This window comes from Pempheris klunzingeri, chromosome 12 (assembly GCF_042242105.1).
Source record: "Pempheris klunzingeri isolate RE-2024b chromosome 12, fPemKlu1.hap1, whole genome shotgun sequence".
Taxonomy (NCBI): Eukaryota; Metazoa; Chordata; class Actinopteri; order Acropomatiformes; family Pempheridae; genus Pempheris; species Pempheris klunzingeri.
Window position 1 is genome coordinate 6,124,767 of NC_092023.1, and position 18,994 is coordinate 6,143,760.

Below are 18,994 nucleotides of genomic sequence, written 5' to 3' on the forward strand. Positions count from 1 at the left end.
CACAGATGGCGTTCCATTAGCAAGCGCTCTATTCAGACTGGCAATTTTAAAAAAAATCCATAAAATTTTCTGTTTGAGACAATTTGGCCAGGATAAATGATGGATATGCTTGCTGACAGTCTTTTCAATAAAAGATAAAGCTATTATCTCCCTTGATCCTGGCTGTCTGATAAACAAATCTGTTTAATAACATTTCAGTAAATTATTAGACAGCTAGAAACACCACCCCTGTTGTCTAAATAATAAGCTCGTTCATACCCCCAAGATAAAAAGCATCGGGCTGTCTTCTCTATTCAAATGCGTGTCCTCAGAAGTAGGGTACAGACACAGCCGTCCAATCTGTGTCAGCGGTGGGAACCTGCCTCTCTTTGATATGAATGAATTGTAATTAATTTTTCATCCAAAGGGATAGCACATGGTTGCACAAGCTATGGAGCAAGCATGGCAGAGAAACAGAGAGAGAGAGAGAGGGAGGGAGAGAGAGAGGGAGGGAGAGAGCTGTAGATGTCACAATGAGATTCAGTGCATGCATGAATAAGGTCACGGTTTGAGAGGTATGCCTGCAGACGCCTGCCTCTGTGCCAACAATCTTTATTCAGCTGTTGACTGGAAGCAGAGTGTGTCCATTATAATCATATTGTATTTCACAAATCCCACTCAAATACACATTTCACTTGTCACCCTTGCATATTCCTTATGTGTTCACATACGGCACATTGCCCTAGTCTACCATAACCAACACACAGATACGGTACCCACTGAAATTCATTGCAGTGCAGCGTTGGTATAGAAACATGGAGCATAAGCCTGTGGCTGCACCAACAGTAGTTTGCAAGGCCCAGATAAAAACCTTACATCTACATCACTGCATTACCATTTTCCCCAAATAAAATACTTAACATAATCAATGAGGGCTCTGCTGATTTGATGTGTCTGTGCTACATCAAAAAGTTATTGAATCTAGTCCTTTTATCAGCCGTTTTAGACTCTTCTTATGCACCGGTGTGACACAGTGAGTTGCATCACACTAGTGGAACTACACAAAGATAACAATACATAACCTGTGGTGGAAGAAGTATTCAGATCCCTTACTTAAGTAATAGAAGCAGTTCAGCACTATATATATATATAAAAAATATAAAGTCCATGCATTACAAAAAAAATGTAGATTGTACATAAAGTATAAAAAGTTAAAGTAATCCTACCACAGAAAATGGCTCCTGTTAGTGTTATACCATTATAATAATAATAAATGATATTATTTACAATTACTGCTGTTGCATTAATCTGTATCAGCATTCATGTTGCAATAGGTCACAGTATATATACTACCAGGTATTTACAATCATTATATTTTACAAGCTGAGTCTAACCTAAATAAATGAAGTGAGTATGTCTAATTTGTGCTCAGGTACAGCACTTAGGTACATGGACTTTGTTCCATGCCTCCACTGCAGACAACAGAAACATGCGTTTAGTTCACACAATGGATGCTTTCGCTCTCAGGATGAAGTCATTGTTGAAGCACCTTGATATTTATTTATTTTTTTATATCAAATCTGCAGATTTTCATGCAAATTCTCTCCATTCTCATTTTTTTCCGCCTGGGATTTTCGCCGTACTACCGGGTGATGTGTCCGCCCATTGAACAAATGGGTGTGTTTTGGCGAAACCACGCCCCGTTTTACCTTATTTGGTCACTGAGCGGAGCGTTGATTGACAGCGGGCAGCAGCTGCTGAGTTGCTCAGACATGGCGGAGGATACAGTGTAACTGAGGATCGGCGGCGGAGTTACGTGAGTTTTTCCCAGCACTTGAGTCGTCAAAGGGCGCATTAGATGATACATGAGAAGAGGACAATGTGTCCAGCTGCAGCGCGCGCTGAGGGGAAGCAGGAAACGACCCGAACTGCCACATACGAGTAAGATGGGAAAATGTATCGCTGTTTAGTGCAGTCAACAGCCTTGGGCAACAAATATGGCTTCTTGTGCCTTTTTCAATATGCTATAAAAATTGATCTCCCGTGCAACCTAATGCCGTGGTGGCTCCGGCTAACTTCTGCAAGCCGCGATAAGTTGAGTTCAATAGTCGCTCGGTACTTTTGATCGGTGAGGATATTACATCCGTCTGGGTTAGCAGGGGAAGCTACGGAACTACAGCGGGTAGCAATGGAGCCAAAGCACAAAGAGTTGCTCGACCAGTGCCACCAGAACTTATTGGAGTCCATAACAGATGCGGACCGAGTGATCGAGCTGCTGATCGTGTCTGGTACCTTGAGTCAGCTCGACCGGTTCGAGCTGGACCAGAACTGTTCGTCAAGCGCCGAGAAAGTGGACCACCTTTTGAAGATGCTGATGAACAAGGAGAGCGACCATTTCCTCGACCTGTGTGTGGCCCTGGAGAAGGCATACCCTGACCTGTACGCTGCCCTGTTCAGCAACAACGGCGGAGGACCTGTGGACCACTCCACCGGTAAGAGCCCAGACACTACTACCACCAACACCACCACCCCTACACACACACACACCTTTATAAACAGCCTCTCACTTGGATCTGAAGCCGAGTGGACCAGCCTCTGCATAACCCCTACCGTGAGCACAATCTGGGTGGTCTGGGCGCAAGAAGACCGTGCGTGGAGAGCTGCACGACAGCCTGGCTTGGCGCATGTGTTTATTATGAGCCAGATTCAGTTTAAAATGATGCTAAATGTTCCCATGAAGGTTGGAAGGGCAGGTTTCCCTCCACTGGACTCCCCGAGTGCAACATTATGATCTGTCAGGTGTCTGTATCTTTGAACTAAATAAGCACCGTGCCCTGCAGATCTAATGCACAGCTTGTGATTAATTCAGCCAAGGACTATTCTGTCATTGCTCCCTCTCTCTCTCTCTCTCTCTCTCTCTCTCTCTCTCTCTCTCTCTCTCTCTCTCTCTCTCTCTCTCTCTCTCTCTCCCTCTCTCTCCCAGTCACTGCAATAACACACATTACACATCCGGGGTGTTTTAGCCAGGTATGTGTGACAAAATCTGCTACATTTAGACTGTGTGGGGGGAAAACCAAGATCAATTCTCTGAAATCCTGCACCAACTCCAATTTGTTATCAGTGGCATGATATGGTTGTGGTACATTAGGTAGCCTGATTTGTTTCCGTGGCAACGGGTGTACCACAGACATGTCGGTCTCTATCGACCTGTGCGTGTGTGTGTGTGTGTGTGTGTGTGTGCAGCCTATCCATGCATGCCTACGGACCTAAAGCGAGGTGCAGATCAGTGTGCCTCTCCCATTTGGAGAGAGAACCATGCTGGTGTCCTAATGATAACAGATTTAACTGGGTTTTTCTCCACGGTGCACTAATGCTACATTTTTAATTTCAATTTGCTCCTTGTAGTCTCTTGATTTGCACTGCATCCTCACAGCAAACCGCCTCCACTTCAGCGGTTTTGGTTGTTGTTGCACGGAGACAAAGGGCAACCAAGTGTAAAAGCCTTGTCTAGTTTTGCCTGTTTTGCTTTGTCTGAATGACTAAAGCCAGTGGCTTACTCACAAGCAGCGTCATGCCCCGAGGGCCTGAATGCAGGATGAGCCTTGAGATCCAAACGTGGGGAGGAGATGCGGGGCAATGCTTCTCCGTGACATTTTCCACATGTAAAACAACCATGCTGGATATCTCGCAGATGATTTTGACACAGCTGGACTTTTATTTCAAACGGAAACGTCTGCGTCCTTTTAAGTACACGTTGTGATCCGTAGTTTACAGCTGTCAAGTTGCAGCATGTCTCGCTCTGACACAAGAAAGCAGACCGTAGCAGGTAATGCTGAGTTTGGGTCTTGCAGCTCTGACTGGATCTCTAGTGCTTCCTTAAGCTTTATTACTTCCTTGTATTGAGTGTTGCTGCTGCAGAATAACACCCCCCCCCCACTCCCTCCCCGAAAGACTCAGTTATTTACCTGTGTGCAGCTCCAAAATTGGTCCCACTGTTAGTCCCTCGACTTTGGCTGGACTTAACAATGTGGATTTGGGCTTTTCTTCACACACCTTTTTATAGACTGCAGCGCAGGGCCTCAGCGTTGACCCTGTCCTCTAGCAGGAGAGAGTGAGTACCACTAGTGAGTCTGGCTAGTCAGTCTGTGGTTATTCAACAGAGGATTAGGCCCTGCTCTCCCCTCTCTGGTGTAAACTCTCTCTGTGAGACACGCTTTATCATGCCTCCACAGTTGTCTGTATTAGCCGCCACGCTCTTGGCTCCTTCTGTTTTGACTCAAGTGTTGTAGTGTCTTTTTTTTTTTTAATGTGCTTTTTATTATCTTTAGTGTAGTGATTCGGCTGATGCGATTACAGCGTTTTAACCACACTTGTGAGAGACCGAAGACAAGCCACTCACTTAGTACCTCCAGGCTAAGAGGCTGGTAGAAACAGCACACGCTGATGAAATGTTCAGAGCCCCAGCGTGTCTGTGAACGAGGCAGGGTGTGAGGAGAGCGGGAATATGAGTGTGTGTGATGAGTCTTGCTGATAGCAACCTGCTCTCAAGTCATCCTCCTCTCATGCTGCCTGCCTGCTCTTGTCCTCAGATGTGCCTCCTGTGCCAGCTGAGCCTCTACACATGCACACTTCTGAAATTATCCGAACTACAAAGAAGCATCCTCAGCCCAAAGGGAGAGCATAAAGATACACACACACACAAATGCTCAGTTGTTTAAAGCTCAAGGTCTGTAAATTATTAGTGTTTTGCTGGCAAGCTTCAACACATTTGCCATAGAGAGCACACAACCAATTCATTATTTAGCCTGTTTTGTGCATCACTGTGCTCGGGAACAGTGGCTCAATCTTATATATTCATTTATTTTTTAACAAATTCGCCAACTCTGATTAAACCGCAGAGCTGGAAATTCACTCCAGATATTGAGTATGACTGAAGTTATGATGCAGAGTGAAAGCACATCTCTGTGTTCTCAAACCGAACTGAATTAATTTCACAAATCCGAGCGGCTGCAATCAAGCTGATTTCATGCCGAGGGTTGTGTGCTTATCCCCGTGCGCTACACGGACGATATTCTACCTGCAGGAATGGAGTAGTAGAAGAGATGTACCTGCACACACACCCCCCACCCCCCACTCTCTCCAGATTCAAGGGCCTGCTACGGTGATTTAAACTCACCCTCAGAGGAAGGCAACACAATTCTCCCTGACAGGATGCAACGTCCACTGTTGTCGTCTTCTGCTGTCTCTCTGCTGCTTTCACTTGGTTTCTCGATCTCGTGCTCCATTGTCTTTTTTTTTTTTTCTGACTCACCGCCCATCCCTTTTGAACTTACTTTCTATTTTTCTGTGACTCATTATATTTCTTTCCCCCACTGAGTGGTTTTTATTTCTCTAAATAGAGCGACACGCCACAGAGACAGAGGAGGGTGATAGAAAGAGGGAGCAAGAGAGAGGGAGACAACAGGCCTTTTGTTGAGAAGTTGAGCAGGCCCAAAGTGCCCAGTCAGCAGCTTGCTCTGTGTACTGCAGCCCAGGACATAGGCCTGTGTTTGTGTGTGTGTGTGTGTGTGTGTGTGTGTGTGTTGTAGGAGGGGGGGTGCTCTCCTCCCTGTCAACCAGTTTCTGTCCCACTCCATAAACCCCAGTGGGCAGACAGAAGGAGTTATGACCCTGACGCTCTTGTCACGACTGCTGCTCTTAAATATCTCCCATGGGCTGGACCTGGCCTCACTTTCTTCCTGTCTCTCTCTCTCTCTCTCTCTCTCTCTCTGTCGCCGCCCGTGTCTGTCACTCGGTGACGCACGCTGTCACTCACCTCATCACCCCACTGTCTTTCCCATCACCACTCTTTGTGGTCTAACTTGATTCCCTTCATACTGTGTTCTCGGTGTGCAGAGGAAGCCATCAGCTAATCTGCTGGTTACCGTTGTTTCAGCTTGTTTCAGTAAAACTCATGAGCAACAATCATTTAAAGCAAACAGGCATCATTCTAAATTAGATATACTTGGGTTTGTATATAATGTGCCTGGCTGATAAAACAAGATGTCATCTTTGCATTTTATAGACTAAACGATTAAACTAAATGATCAAATAATTGCAAAAAAGAATTTAGAGATTAATAGATAGTAGTAATTAGCAGTGTTGGTGGATAAATCCATCCAATCAAGGCCTGAGATGCAGACGCTAATGAGAGGTTGACCTCCGTGCTTTCACTGGGTCATTGGTGTTACTGTTCCACTTTAATGCAGTTGTTCTCCAATACAGCAGCTTTTTAGCGTAACATTTGTATATTTTTTTCACTTTAGCATTAATGTCTGATGGCAGGTTTATCTACATGCTGAATGTGAGAACCACAGCCAGGAGGCTGCACTGTAGAACAGGACTTCATTACCATTTTACACATGTTCCTCCACTTCCTAATTACCCCACACGGTAGAGGAAATGCCAGTATCTAAATGTTTACTGGTGCTATGAAGTCATGGAAATAAACAGCTTCTCTCCTCTTACCGCCGCCGCCCCCCTCCCACCTCTACCAGACTTTTCTTTTTTTGCTGTATTACGCTTTGTTCTGCTGTCTTTTCTGTCTCTCCTCTCCTCCCATCCTGGTGTCCTAGCTTCCTCTACCACTCTCCACTTGTCTCATCTCTCCATCCGCTCAATACTCTACCTCTTTTTCTGTTCTGCCCTTCACCTGCAGTCATTTGCTGTTCAATGTCTGGCACCTGATCCCACCAGCGGTGGTGAGATGACACGCGGCAATGGTCACAGAAGATAGTTTGAGGTTACATGCTACATACTTTTCAACAAACGAGCTAGTTTGTGCCATGACCAGAATGCCCTGATTAGTGCATGCATTTTTTAATATTAATGGCTGTGCAGAGTGGAAGCCAAATCCAAGATGAGACAGACTAGAATTTCTGATGATTGGTTTTTTGTCTGCGAGGTTATTTTTGCAGCATCACAGTGGCTCGGTTGGCAGAAATATGATAAAAAAGAATGAATGCCAAGAGCGACATTCTGATGGTGCTCCTCATTGCCAAAAAAAAAGTACAATTATTTACCTAAAACAGAGCTGAAATCACTCCGACGTGTCACCAAGTTGTAACATTACGTCCTTTGCACAGTGGGCTATACGGGACTGTAATGCAACACATGTATTGTTGCATAGGAAAGGCCTACATGTCATATACATGATTTTCTTCCACATTAGACTCTTTTCTCTCCGTGACCTTTAAAAAAAAAAAAAATACAGTGCGGTTTAATCGCTGAATAACTCGGCACACTATGAAAATGCTCTCTGAATCAACACGGTCTCCTCTGTGATTAAACATGAAAGGAATGTCACAAAGATTGTCCAAATTCCAGCAGTGGGTTTATTCCACACGGACAGGCTTTTTGGCAGTGTTTTTGGTTTATATATGTATACTAGCTACAGTATGCAGCAGAGCATTTGGAGGGCATGTTGCAGACAGCTTTCACCTTTTTTGTTTGTAACCCAACCCTTGGCACAGGCAAGCTGTTCAGAAAGAAATTATGTCTCATTTATGCTGAGCTAGCGGTGAAAAAACCCATTATGGCTTGCTGATAATCGGCTGGCCTGGATTGCACTCGGGGGGCTTTTTGGACTTAGAACTGCTGAGCAGCACCGGACAGGTCTGCCGGGCTCCTGACTAGGGTCCTGGGTCTTCTTCTACCGAGCATCTCCATCTTTTTCACTCCACAGTCCAAAATGACTATAAGGCTACATTTGGCGCAGTTGGTCTTGCATTTTATTTCAGCAGCCTCACGAATCTCCTTTCGAAACGTGAGCAGACTTTGGACCTATGAGTGAAAAGGGTGAGTGGATTTGACCATCGGCCCAGATGAACACGCAGCTGTGAGTCAGGCGATGTGCGTGTGGTGGAGTAATCCTGGCTCATGGAGTCATCATGTTGGATGTCTACATGTTTATGCTTAGTGTAGACTCCTTAAATCAGATGATCAATCCTTTTACCCCAGCAGCAAGGCTTCACTGACTCATTACCCAGAAACTTGGCCTCTGATGTCACTGCCTCCTCGGATCTTAGGCTCACTACACGGCCTACTGGAAGTCCCAGAGTACAGGGAGAGAACTGGAAAAGGGGAATTTATGTTGTTTTTCTTTGCAGATGTGCAGACACACTTACCAAAGTTTAAACTTTACACCAATTTTACGGTGCAGTGTACAGTAAGATAATAATAAGGATAAGAATAAGGCTTCTCCAATGGACTGGATCAAAAATCAGCTCCACCTCGAACAGTAACAGCATTAAAGTACTTCTTACATATTGATACATAATTAATAACTGCAATCCAGTGATACCTAAGGGATAATTTATAGAGAGGTTTTGAATAACCATGAAGGAGTTCGCTTTGATGCTTTGATGCTACACATTATTCAGCTTATTACACAGCTGCTTAATAAGGAAAGCAGTACCTTGACCCACAATATTGATTTTAAAAATGATCTTATTGTTTCCGACATCAGAGCTGCATCCATAACAGCAGTCTACTGGATGTAGAAACAGTCTGCCACAGAAATAACAAACGACTGTAGAATGCCGTAATTGAATATTCAACAAAGTTGTGTAATAAATGTAAGAATATAACGCTGGTGGTGTGCTGCATAATGAGCACTTGATTCCTCAAGTACATTATGTTGCCAATGCTTCTGTAGTTTTACTTACTACTCACCACTAAAATTTAGAACGCAGGACTTATACTTATACTTATACCAGTGAATATCCCGAGTTCAGATATTCCAGGCATTACTGAGACAGAGTGGATGATATGTGCGCACCACCGGCTCAAACTACATCCTCCATACTGTGAGCAGAACCTCAGCCAAGATTTAGAGCTCTGGGATGCCAGAATAAAAGAGATGCTTTCTGCTCTCTGGCTTCATGCTGACACATCCCTCAGCCTCACTTGAGCACGCTGTAAGATGAGTGGGTCGCTTTCAACCATATTATTAGTGTTGCTGTTGTTTGCGCTTCTGTAGTTTTAAGGGCTGTGAAGCTGCGGACACGAGAGGAGGAAGACCACAAAGACTATTCAGGCTCTGCTCACCTCTTGGTGGTAGCTCTATTTTTTTTTTTTTTAATCACTGTTGCTCACTGACTGTGAGAAGAGCTGACACCGGCTAATAAGTAAAAGCACGCTGTATTATTTTTGCAATGCAAATGCTGCTCTTTTACCAAGTGGCCCTGAAAATGTAGTCTTTCTCGGGAACAGAAGAGACGCCTCAGCTGCGTCTCGTCCATAGTTTCAAGGCTTGTCAACATGCTCTGATAAAGTGAGTTTGAAGCAGCAGCAGAGTCCAATCGCGCTGATAATCAGACGTGTTTTATGTGTTGGGAGACTCTCATTGTCAGATAAGAGAAGTTTCTGGAACTGATGAATAATTTAGTCTCACCCGACGGTGGAAGCCAGACTTTGCATCTTTCTTTGATAAGGCTCTCCTCCACCAGCCTCCCCAACTCTCATGCTCTTTTTTTTTTTTTTTCTCCACGCTGCAGAATTTACTATTCCTCTCATCCAGTTTCACCATGGCAACGTATGTCATCTTGCTTTATGTGCTGGAGAGCATAATCTGGTTGTCTAAAGCAACTGTTGGCTGCTGAGCACATGTCTTGATGGCGAGGGAAAGCTGAGGGGAGAGAGGAAGAGTGGGGGAAGTGGAACCCCTTAGGTATGGCGAGTACTCCCCTGACCTATTTAGATCACAGCGACGGGCCTTTGTTACGGCTGCCTCAGGTCCTCCACTGGAATATTTCTCACCTTTTTTTTTCTTTTTTTAGAGTGTGCCTCTTGATGGTAGTCCGTAGCAGACACTTGCTCCATATTACCATATGTAAATCTGGCATGAGGTGTCTATCTGTCAGAATTTAACCTGAATGCTGGGTATGTCTTCTTGGCAGAGCCAGGTGGATTCTCCCGCTATAGATCATTAGATCTATGCTGCCCTAATGGACGCCTGTTTCCTTGATCCGCCGACCATGTTTACAAATGATCAGCCTCACTGACTGTGGCTGGTGCTAATTGCTATTGATAATTAAAAGCCTGTTGGAAAAGGCTAATGCCGCTGACCCATCGACCACCACATAGCTGACTTGTATTTGACATGCAATCCATACTGCGTTTGTCTGCGTGCTCAGGGGGTTAACTAATCAGCCCGCGACACCCATCAAAATATTGGAATTTCGGTGTACGTATTTGTCCTTGCAGCCAAATCAGATTGTGAGATACCGAGGATTGTCCCAGAACCGCCTCGTCCGTGGGAGTTATAGCTCTCTGTTGATTTGTTTGTGTCCTCAGTTTAAGAGATTACTGTGCTTTTAATTTATTTGAGTGTTTTTGGTTTCCAAATCGCAAAAATACAACATTCAAGAAGCTACATTTTACAGCTTCCTCTGGCTCAGAGCTTTACTGACTGAACCATATTTAAAAAGACTTAATCCCTCAGCCGAGATGGCATAATACCTCTTCTGTGGCTCACGTCTTTTACAAAGACACCTCGTCAGTCAGATACCGGGTTCAAGAAGTCAGTTGTTGCCTTTCATGCAGCGATGCAAATGAGCATGAGCCTTTTGCATATCTGTGTTGATTGTGGAGGACTAATGCTGTGCAGCCCCAGAGTGGTTCTCATCATGTCTGATGGAACAATATGAAATCAAAGCTGTGTGCTCGGAGCATTTCGCAGAGTAAAAGTGTTGAGCATCAGGGAACGTCAGAACAGATTAAAAGCCTTTCCGCCCTGCTCCCTCTCTCTTTTTCTCCACAGTCTCTCCCCCTACTTCTCTCCCTCCTTGGCTCTCACACACTCTCCTTCCTTATCTCTTTTGCGACTTAGTTAGGCTATCTCCTTTCATCTGTCCCCCTCTGCTCCATGCCTTCCCCTGGTTTCCCCTCTTGTCCCCCTCTGCTCTGCTCTGCTCTGTCTGCGGGGCCTAAGATGGAGTGGCTCAGTCACACAGAGCTCATAGTTAATTAGGCTTGGCCTTGTCACACATTGAGGGCTGGAGCCAGAGTTGTAGCTAAACCCAGTGGGGAGGCAAGGGCAGAGATGGAGATCTGGAACAGTTGGTGTCAATCTATTGCCTGCTGCTGACAAAGCCGGCTACCATTCCCCTGCTCTCTTAAACCCTGTGCACAGGAAGGCTTTGTCCATGTGGTATGGTGTGCATTTCTCACATTAGGATAGTATTATCTGTGCCTTACTGTGCCATTTTTATGCACATTCAGATTGGTCTATTCTTCTTGTATATGGTATTCCCCAGAATTTATTTGGAGCTGATTTGATTGGTTGATTAATACGTAGCGGATAGAAGAAGACCATTAATCAGCACCCATTTTGATAAATGGTCATTTTTAGTTAGATTTCAAGTAAAATGTGAAACATTTGTCTAGTTTCGGCTTCTGCAATGTGAGGATTTACTGTGTTTTTTTTCTCTGTTTTTATGATTGTAAATAACACACCTTTTGGGTTTTGGGGTGTAGACCAGACAAAACAAGATGCTGGACGATGGTGTCATCAATAAAATCAGCAGAAGAATCGATAATGACAATAATTGAAGTACAGCTCTAAATTCATCAATGTGTATTTTTAAAAAATCCAGTTTATAAAAAAGGGGGCATGCATCAGCAGCGTCTTTTCCTCATTTTTCCTTTAAGTTGTTATTCTGGACGCACTTTCTAAACTGGAGGACCTTATTCATCGTAAATCGTGGTCATCTGATCAAAGTCTTCTTTCAGCAGCTAACACACAGCAACTTTGTATGTGTGGGGACGTCGGTGATTTAATCACTGTATACCCACGTGCTTCTTTTGGAAAATATGGGTATTTGGTGAAAATAATAAAAGTGAGCTAGTGTACTCTACTATAAATGATGCAAGTCTAAGATGTGCCCTTTCAAATAAAATAAAATAAAAATAAATAAATTCTGCGTGTGTTGTTAACGGTGTTTATGTTGCCCTTTGGAGCAGGGACTCTGCAGTATAATGGGGATCTGCATACTCTCTCCTATGGATTGTGGTAGCCCGTGTGAAATATCCCCCAGCTTAACAGTGTGTACAGCTATTCAGATAGAGAATCATTTTCTCTCTGTCTCTCTCTTTCTCTCTCACCCTCTCTCTCTCTCTCTCTCTCTATGTGCTTGACATAAAAAGAGAAAATCCCATTTCAGCCGTGACATTCTGCCTGTGTAGCAGAAACATACAGGGACTATACATCAAAGCAAGGCAGAGTGCACAGTGAGGGAAAGGAGGTTTAATGACTTTGGCGGTCTGGAGTGATAATATAGAGCCGCTAAGAGGGAATGCTGAAGTTATTATTCCAACTATAAAACCTGCACCAAATTTATCATGCAACTGTGCAGGGAATATGAAACTGACGATATGATATTCATTTCTTTCCACATTGCCCAAGCAATTAATTCAAGCTTGTGTATAATTGGTTAATCAATCTATCAGTGCTTTATATTTGAATGTATCTCTTCTCTGTGTCTCCTGCCAGGTTCCACATACAGCGTTCTCTCCACTATGCCCTCTGACTCAGAAAGCAGCAGCTCCCTCAGTAGTGTTGGTATGTATAATGACCCGCCATGCCTGTTGTGCTGTGTGTGTCATGCCAAGGCAGGCAGGTTAGAATTACTGTTTTATTTATCTGTTCAAACCCCACAGAAACACTCTTCCAATGTTTTCCTCTTTTACTTAAGGAAGCCATGCTTGCCTTTCCCTAGTTTTGACAAAGATCCAAATGACTCAGCTGTGTTACGTAAACCTCCAAAAGGGCCAAATGTTGAGCCAAAGATGGACGTAATCCTGAGATTTCCAGCTATGGGTGTTTTTCAATGAAGAAAACAACCTTGAAAATGACTCCTTAATGATATATAACTCTTTTTTTTTTTTGTCAGAATCTATTTCACAAGGTCAAGGTCACATGTTAAAGAGAATATTTATGGAATATATTATGGAAAATCCTCCTCTGTTGAGATCAAACAGGTGAAAAAATGATCCAAAAATCTATCCATACCTTTGTTTTAACCACACAGAAAGCACCAGGGACACAGTACATCAGCAAACCCAAATGCTGACTGTCATGTCAGATATTGCAGATGGTGTAGTCTTTTAAACCCAAGAGAATTTTTTGCACATTTACATCAAATTGCCACAGGAAAAACCCCCTAGCAGGCTATACAGGAATGTCATAAGACAGTTGCTGCCCTAACTGTTGGACAGGACTAAAGTGTTTTACTTCCTAAGGCTGAAGTTGCAGATGTACTCAGCGTCCTTCAATAAGGGCACGAACATGGTCCGTGCAAGTATGCCTGGCCCACCTGGCACCAACACTCCTCCCCGGTGAATATACTCAACGTACTTCTATGCACTGGTGGAGGTAACAAACATCAGTCTGACAGGGAGCCATATAGAGCTAGTCGGAGTGTTTCCATGATCACCGTTGTAAACAAACATGGCGCCTGTGGAGGTATGTGCACTGATGTGCTTACTGCACAGAAGGAGGGGGAGAAAAAACAGAGATGAATGAGCGAGTGTCATAAACACGCAGATGCATACTGATTCAAGATGTTTATTGTCACTCCAGTTCGAGTTTGTTTTGAGCAGAAGTGAACCCAAACAGAACGGCTCAGCTTTCTCTTGTTGCTTCACACTCCGGTGCCCTACTTGCGTTACAGTACGATTTTGAGGTGACAAATTCGAGGCCATCTTTATGGACCAAGATTGCGCCTTATGTTGTTGTATTAAGGTCAAAAAAGATTATTTGAACAACATCTAGGCTGAAGTAAATTACGCAACTTCTGAGTGATGTTAAGCATTTCAGGGGAAACTTTTCCACTGTGTTCTGATCAATAGTTCTAGCCTCCGGTAATGTGCTCACTGTCGCAGGTTCGCCCGTTAATGGTGAAGCGTCCTCCCCACCCCCAGCCATCAATGACAACCGGCCATCCGGAGACAACCTGGACACCATCTTGTTCCAGCTCCGCCAGGTGACCAGGGAGAGGGATGAGCTCCGCAAGCGTCTGGCATTGGCATCGCCCGGGACCACCTTCGATGACTGCAGGTGCAAATCCCGGCTTGCCTGCCAAGTTTTTGTTCTTACTCTATTTTCCTTTTTCTCCTAGTAGCATTTTAATTTGGCTGGTGTCTATGAATCTGTCTGATTACATATGCCTTTTGGGCCTAAATGAAATCCACCAGGTCCTAATATTGACCTGAGATTCTCAGCTGTCAGAGCAGCAAAGTTAATGATTTGTAATGTTTGTTTCTGGATTTTTAAAGGCATTATGATGTCAGTGTCCTCAGTTTTGGCTGCAATGTTTTCATCCACTAATTCTCTACTGTCTGGAACAATGTTGACTCTACCTTGTAGAGAGAGAGCACTGACGCTGGCTGCTTAATTAAGTTTAATGTGCTCTACTTACCAGATGTTTCTTGCGCAACAGATGATACAAAGGCTGCTCCGCTCCCATCAGTGCACAGTTTTTCAATGTTGTTTACATTTAGTCAAACATGTCACTCTTATCTGAATTCTCATAAAAGGGGAAGGTCAGCTCTGTCCTCCGTGCCCCCTCCGCTATGCCTAATTGCTGTACAAGGCTGCTGCATAGAGTGTTGATCCCTTCGCTGCTTTTCTCCTTAAGGCCGAATTCCAAAGCCAGTCATGACTATGAGCGTCTGAAAAGTCAGTGCATGAGGGCCATGGCAGATCTGCAGTCTCTACAGAACCAGCACACGAAAACACTCAAGAGGTGCGAGGAGGCTGTAAAAGAGGCTGACTTCTACCAGTAAGTATATCTCCTGTCATGGTACCAATTTCCCACTTTTACCTCATTCTTATTGCTAATGAAGGACTCTTGTAGTCATTCAGTTTTCAATATTTACCTATATTGCGTTGTCTAAATGCAGTTCACCTAGTTGCTTAGATTTCCATACCAGAGCCGTGGCGAATGTGTGTTGAAACTCATTATTGAAGTGCAAATGTTGTAAGTGTGCACCTGCTGCTTTTAAGCGTAGAAATAATTACGTTTTATTGCATTGTTTTACTGGAATTGTAGCAAATACTGGCATGGTGTTGCAATTAACCTAATTGAAAGAACATCCCTTCGAGCTACAGCTGGCTTTCACATCGAAAAGGGAATCGGCTACACACACACACACGCACAAAAAAAAAAAACACGCATGGTTTTAAAAGCTTGGAAGTGGAAGCATTTATGCGATTGAATCATTCAGACTAACGGCTCGTATGCCGAGGAGAATTTTTCCTGAGCACAGACACTGATGGCTGCATTAGCTGTTAGTGTCTCTACTTGGAATATTTTGTAACACGATGGAAGAGAACAATAAGTTGTCTAATTAAGTTGGTGTTAATTGATAATAAGGCAGACAGTTGATGGATGACATGGATCCACACACACACACACACACACACACACACACACGGTTGATTACACAGTGGTGGTAAATGTCTAAAGGGGTAAACCCCCAGGTAGTCCCTCCCTTTTTAGATACTATCCATCAATTAAATTACCTCTGAAGTTAGTTTATTTTAAATGCACATGTTGCATAATGTGAACTTTAAGCACTTGTTTACTTAATATCACCACAGCTTGCTTTCCGTTCTGTACATTAGCATGTAGGATGTATCCCTCTGTACATACGTGTGCGTGTTACCTCTTTCCAGCATGCTGCACAGCCGCGTCTTGGGCGAACAGACGCAGCTGAAGGAGGAGATGGAGACCCTCAGGAGGAACAACTCCCAACTGGTCCGAGAGCACAACCATCTAAAGCAGAACTGCGAGGAGCTCAAACGACTGCATAGTCAGGACCAGCAAGAGTTGGCAGACCTCCGGCTACAGCAACAGCAGGTACGATTCACCCGCACACACACACACACACACACACACAGAGACACATGTGCGGGGGTGTCTGCTGTAGCTGCCCAGATGTTGTAAGGGCATGGATTGTATTTAGGGATTTACTGATGTGGCACAGATGCTCGAGGCAATACACAAAACAAAACTGCTTTTTTCCACAAAAACGTTTATTTCTTTGCAACTGCATCACAGATTTTAATAACGCTGAGGGGTTTTCACCCTTTTCATATTTTGCAGTCATACATTTTGGAACATCAAACAATATTGCTTGTTGTCTTCTATGTGCTGAATACATTGTTCTGAACAGCACAAGGGTGCTGTGACCCGTATTGGACTACTGTGCAGTATTGTCTCACAAAGCACCCATGGGAACACTGCAGTGCTTAAGAGCACAGGGCAGCGAAGCAGGGGGAAATGCATACGGGGCATTTCTGAAAAGGGCAAGTGCAGAAGAAAAGGGGCTTTGGCTCGGGCAAAGGGCACACTGACCCACACTATGTAGCTACAAGATCAGTGTATATGCAGTGTGGACGAGGTCAATACAGCCCTCGGGTCACAGCAGCTCTGCTGGGAATCAGGAGGACCATATCAGCAAGAGCGGCAAAATGAGATATCCAGTTTCACAGAGAATGAATAATGCAGTCTGAAGGACACGTTCTACATATAAAATAGTTAATTTTGAAGGCCATCCATTTGGTTTTACTTGTGTGCCTGAATGCAGTTCTAGAAATGCCCTTACACTTATAAAAGCCATTGTTTAAACTGGCACAGGATTTTGCTTGCGCTGTAAAAATAGAATCCCGCCTACACATTGATGCCATCTGCTGCTAAGATGGGGGCACAGCAAATACAGGCTTAGTTCGATTTCATCTGATGGCATCTACCTTTTGAGCACTGCCAGTGTTTTTAAAAATGGCTTATCGTATGACGTTTGCTGTCTTTACCAGGTCATGAGAGAGAAGGGCTCATCAGAGGTGTTAAACAAACTGTACGACACAGCTATGGACAAGTTGGAAGGCGTAAAGAAGGAGTACGATGCCCTGAGCAAGCGCTACAGTGAGAAGGTGGCTAACCATAACACAGACCTGAGCCGCCTGGAGCAGGCCGAGGAAGAGAACCGACGGCTGCAGAAGCAGATGGATGCATTGCTCAAACAGCGAGACTCGGCCATGCACTACCAGCAACAGTACTCCACCTCGATGAGGAGGTGAAAGCTTTCATTACCTACACAAATAGAGAGAACAAAACACATAAACCAAAAATGAGAACTGTTAAATTCCAGGAAAATAACTTTACGTTGATATGCAGTTAATATTGTGGTTGAAGTTTGTGCTTGTTTCACTTGACAAAGCACACACATGGCAACATGTGCTGATATGAGCTACACACACACACACACACACACACACACACACACACATCATATAATACGGTCATCTCTTAGAATTATTATTATTACTATAACACTCACCACGGTTTTCCGCCGTCTCAGGTTTGATTCAGTGCAGCAGGAGCTGAACAAGTCGTCGGCTCAGAACAAGGAGCTGCAGAGAGAGATGGAGCGCCTGCAGTCCGAGGTGACGCGCTACAAGAACCTGCAGCTGAAGGCAGCCAAGGACTGTGAGAAGTACAAGGAGGAGAGGGACTCCGTGTTCAACGAGTATCGCCTCATCATGAGCGAGCGGGACCAGGTGATCAAAGAGCTGGACAAGTTGCAGACGGAACTGGAGGCAGCCGAGGCCCGGCTGAAAAACACGTCTTCGGAGAGGGTGGTGGCCAGTGAAGAGTTGGAGGCACTCCGACAGGTATCAGGCTTTAGATGAATACACACACGATGAATGTATACACGAATGTCATTGATCTATCACTCATGGCTCTTAATAGCAAAAGAATATCAAACATTTCGGATAATAACGAACAGAAATCCATGAATAACTTGATGTCTAAACTGATGTTATGGACAATACATGTTGAATGAACAACTCAAAAGGAATAGTTTGACATTTTGGACCATAAACTTATTTCTTTTTATGCCAAGAGTTTTAAAATGATAGAGTTAGACCGATACCACTCTCAGGTTTCTGGGGTAAACGTGTAGCTGAGCCTGACTGGCTGTTCCTCCTGTTTCCAGTCTTCATGCTGAGCTAAACTAACTGGCTTAACTGGCCGGCTCCAGCTGCATAATAGGGGCGTCTATCTCGTCATCTTACAATTAGCAAGAAAACGAATAGAATGTTTTACCAAAAATGTTGAGCTGTTCCTTTTAAACAGTTGGCTGCAAAATAAAACTGTTCTTATTATTACTCATCAATCCCAGCCTTTCCAAGAGACTTACTGTCTTACTGAGCAAACTGTGTCCTCCGAGAGTTTAATATCAAGCTGTCAGGTCTTTAGTGGGCTGTCATCTACTTCTCAGTCAGTGGATCAAAGGCCATTTTCATTCAGGATGTTTTACAGAAATAGTTCAGCTCCACTGCCTCCTTTTTAAAGGATATTTCTGAACACTGGTCGACAGACAAAAGACATTCATAACCAGTGTTGGATCACTCTGCATTGGCCCTCAAATAATTTTTTCACATCGCATTAATGACTCAGTGCTGAGATGCCCTCATTCCATTTTGCCCCCCCCACCCTTTGTTCTGTGACAGGAGTTGAACTCGTCACTGGTGGACCGCGACAGGGCCATCTGCGAGAGGAACGAGCTGCTGGAGAAGTACTGCCACGAGGTGAAGGACAAGGCCGAGGCCCAGAAGGAGCTGAGCCAGGCCTGCAAGGACATCGAGATGGTCCGGGAGGAGAGGGACGTGGCCCGCAAGGAGAGGACGGAGGCCATCATTCAGAGGGATCAGCTGCTAAGAGAGTACTATCAGGCCAGACAGGTAACAAAGTCTCTGCACCATAGATTTGACAGGATAAAGTCAAAGGTTAGACACACGGCGAAGGGTTTTGTGCATCCGTGGAACTGTCAGTCGGTTGATGACAGTATATAATCCTTTAGCAGATTTCTGTCACACCTCTGTCTGCCCACCAGATGGCCCTCTAACAGTCCTCCCTCAGGTCACATGTACTTGAACTTTTTGCACTTGAAGATGAGATGTGGTTTG

General features: G+C 44.3%; 1 protein-coding gene across 3 annotated transcripts in view; it reads left to right on the forward strand.

Moving 5' to 3' along the window:
- The first annotated feature begins 1,787 nt into the window (after positions 1 to 1,787).
- dlg5a (discs, large homolog 5a (Drosophila)) overlaps positions 1,788 to 18,994 on the forward strand; it is a 37,738-nt gene continuing 20,531 nt past the window's right edge. For 2 of the 3 annotated variants that reach the window (XM_070840829.1, XM_070840832.1), the window contains exons 1-8: positions 1,788 to 2,471; positions 12,512 to 12,580; positions 13,903 to 14,077; positions 14,658 to 14,801; positions 15,698 to 15,881; positions 16,838 to 17,097; positions 17,383 to 17,695; positions 18,539 to 18,769. In XM_070840829.1, the coding sequence (XP_070696930.1) occupies positions 2,168 to 2,471; positions 12,512 to 12,580; positions 13,903 to 14,077; positions 14,658 to 14,801; positions 15,698 to 15,881; positions 16,838 to 17,097; positions 17,383 to 17,695; positions 18,539 to 18,769 (1,680 nt within the window). In that variant the 5' untranslated portion in view covers positions 1,788 to 2,167. The remainder of the gene's footprint in view (positions 2,472 to 12,511; positions 12,581 to 13,902; positions 14,078 to 14,657; positions 14,802 to 15,697; positions 15,882 to 16,837; positions 17,098 to 17,382; positions 17,696 to 18,538; positions 18,770 to 18,994) is intronic. The other variant, XM_070840830.1, reaches the window with a different exon arrangement.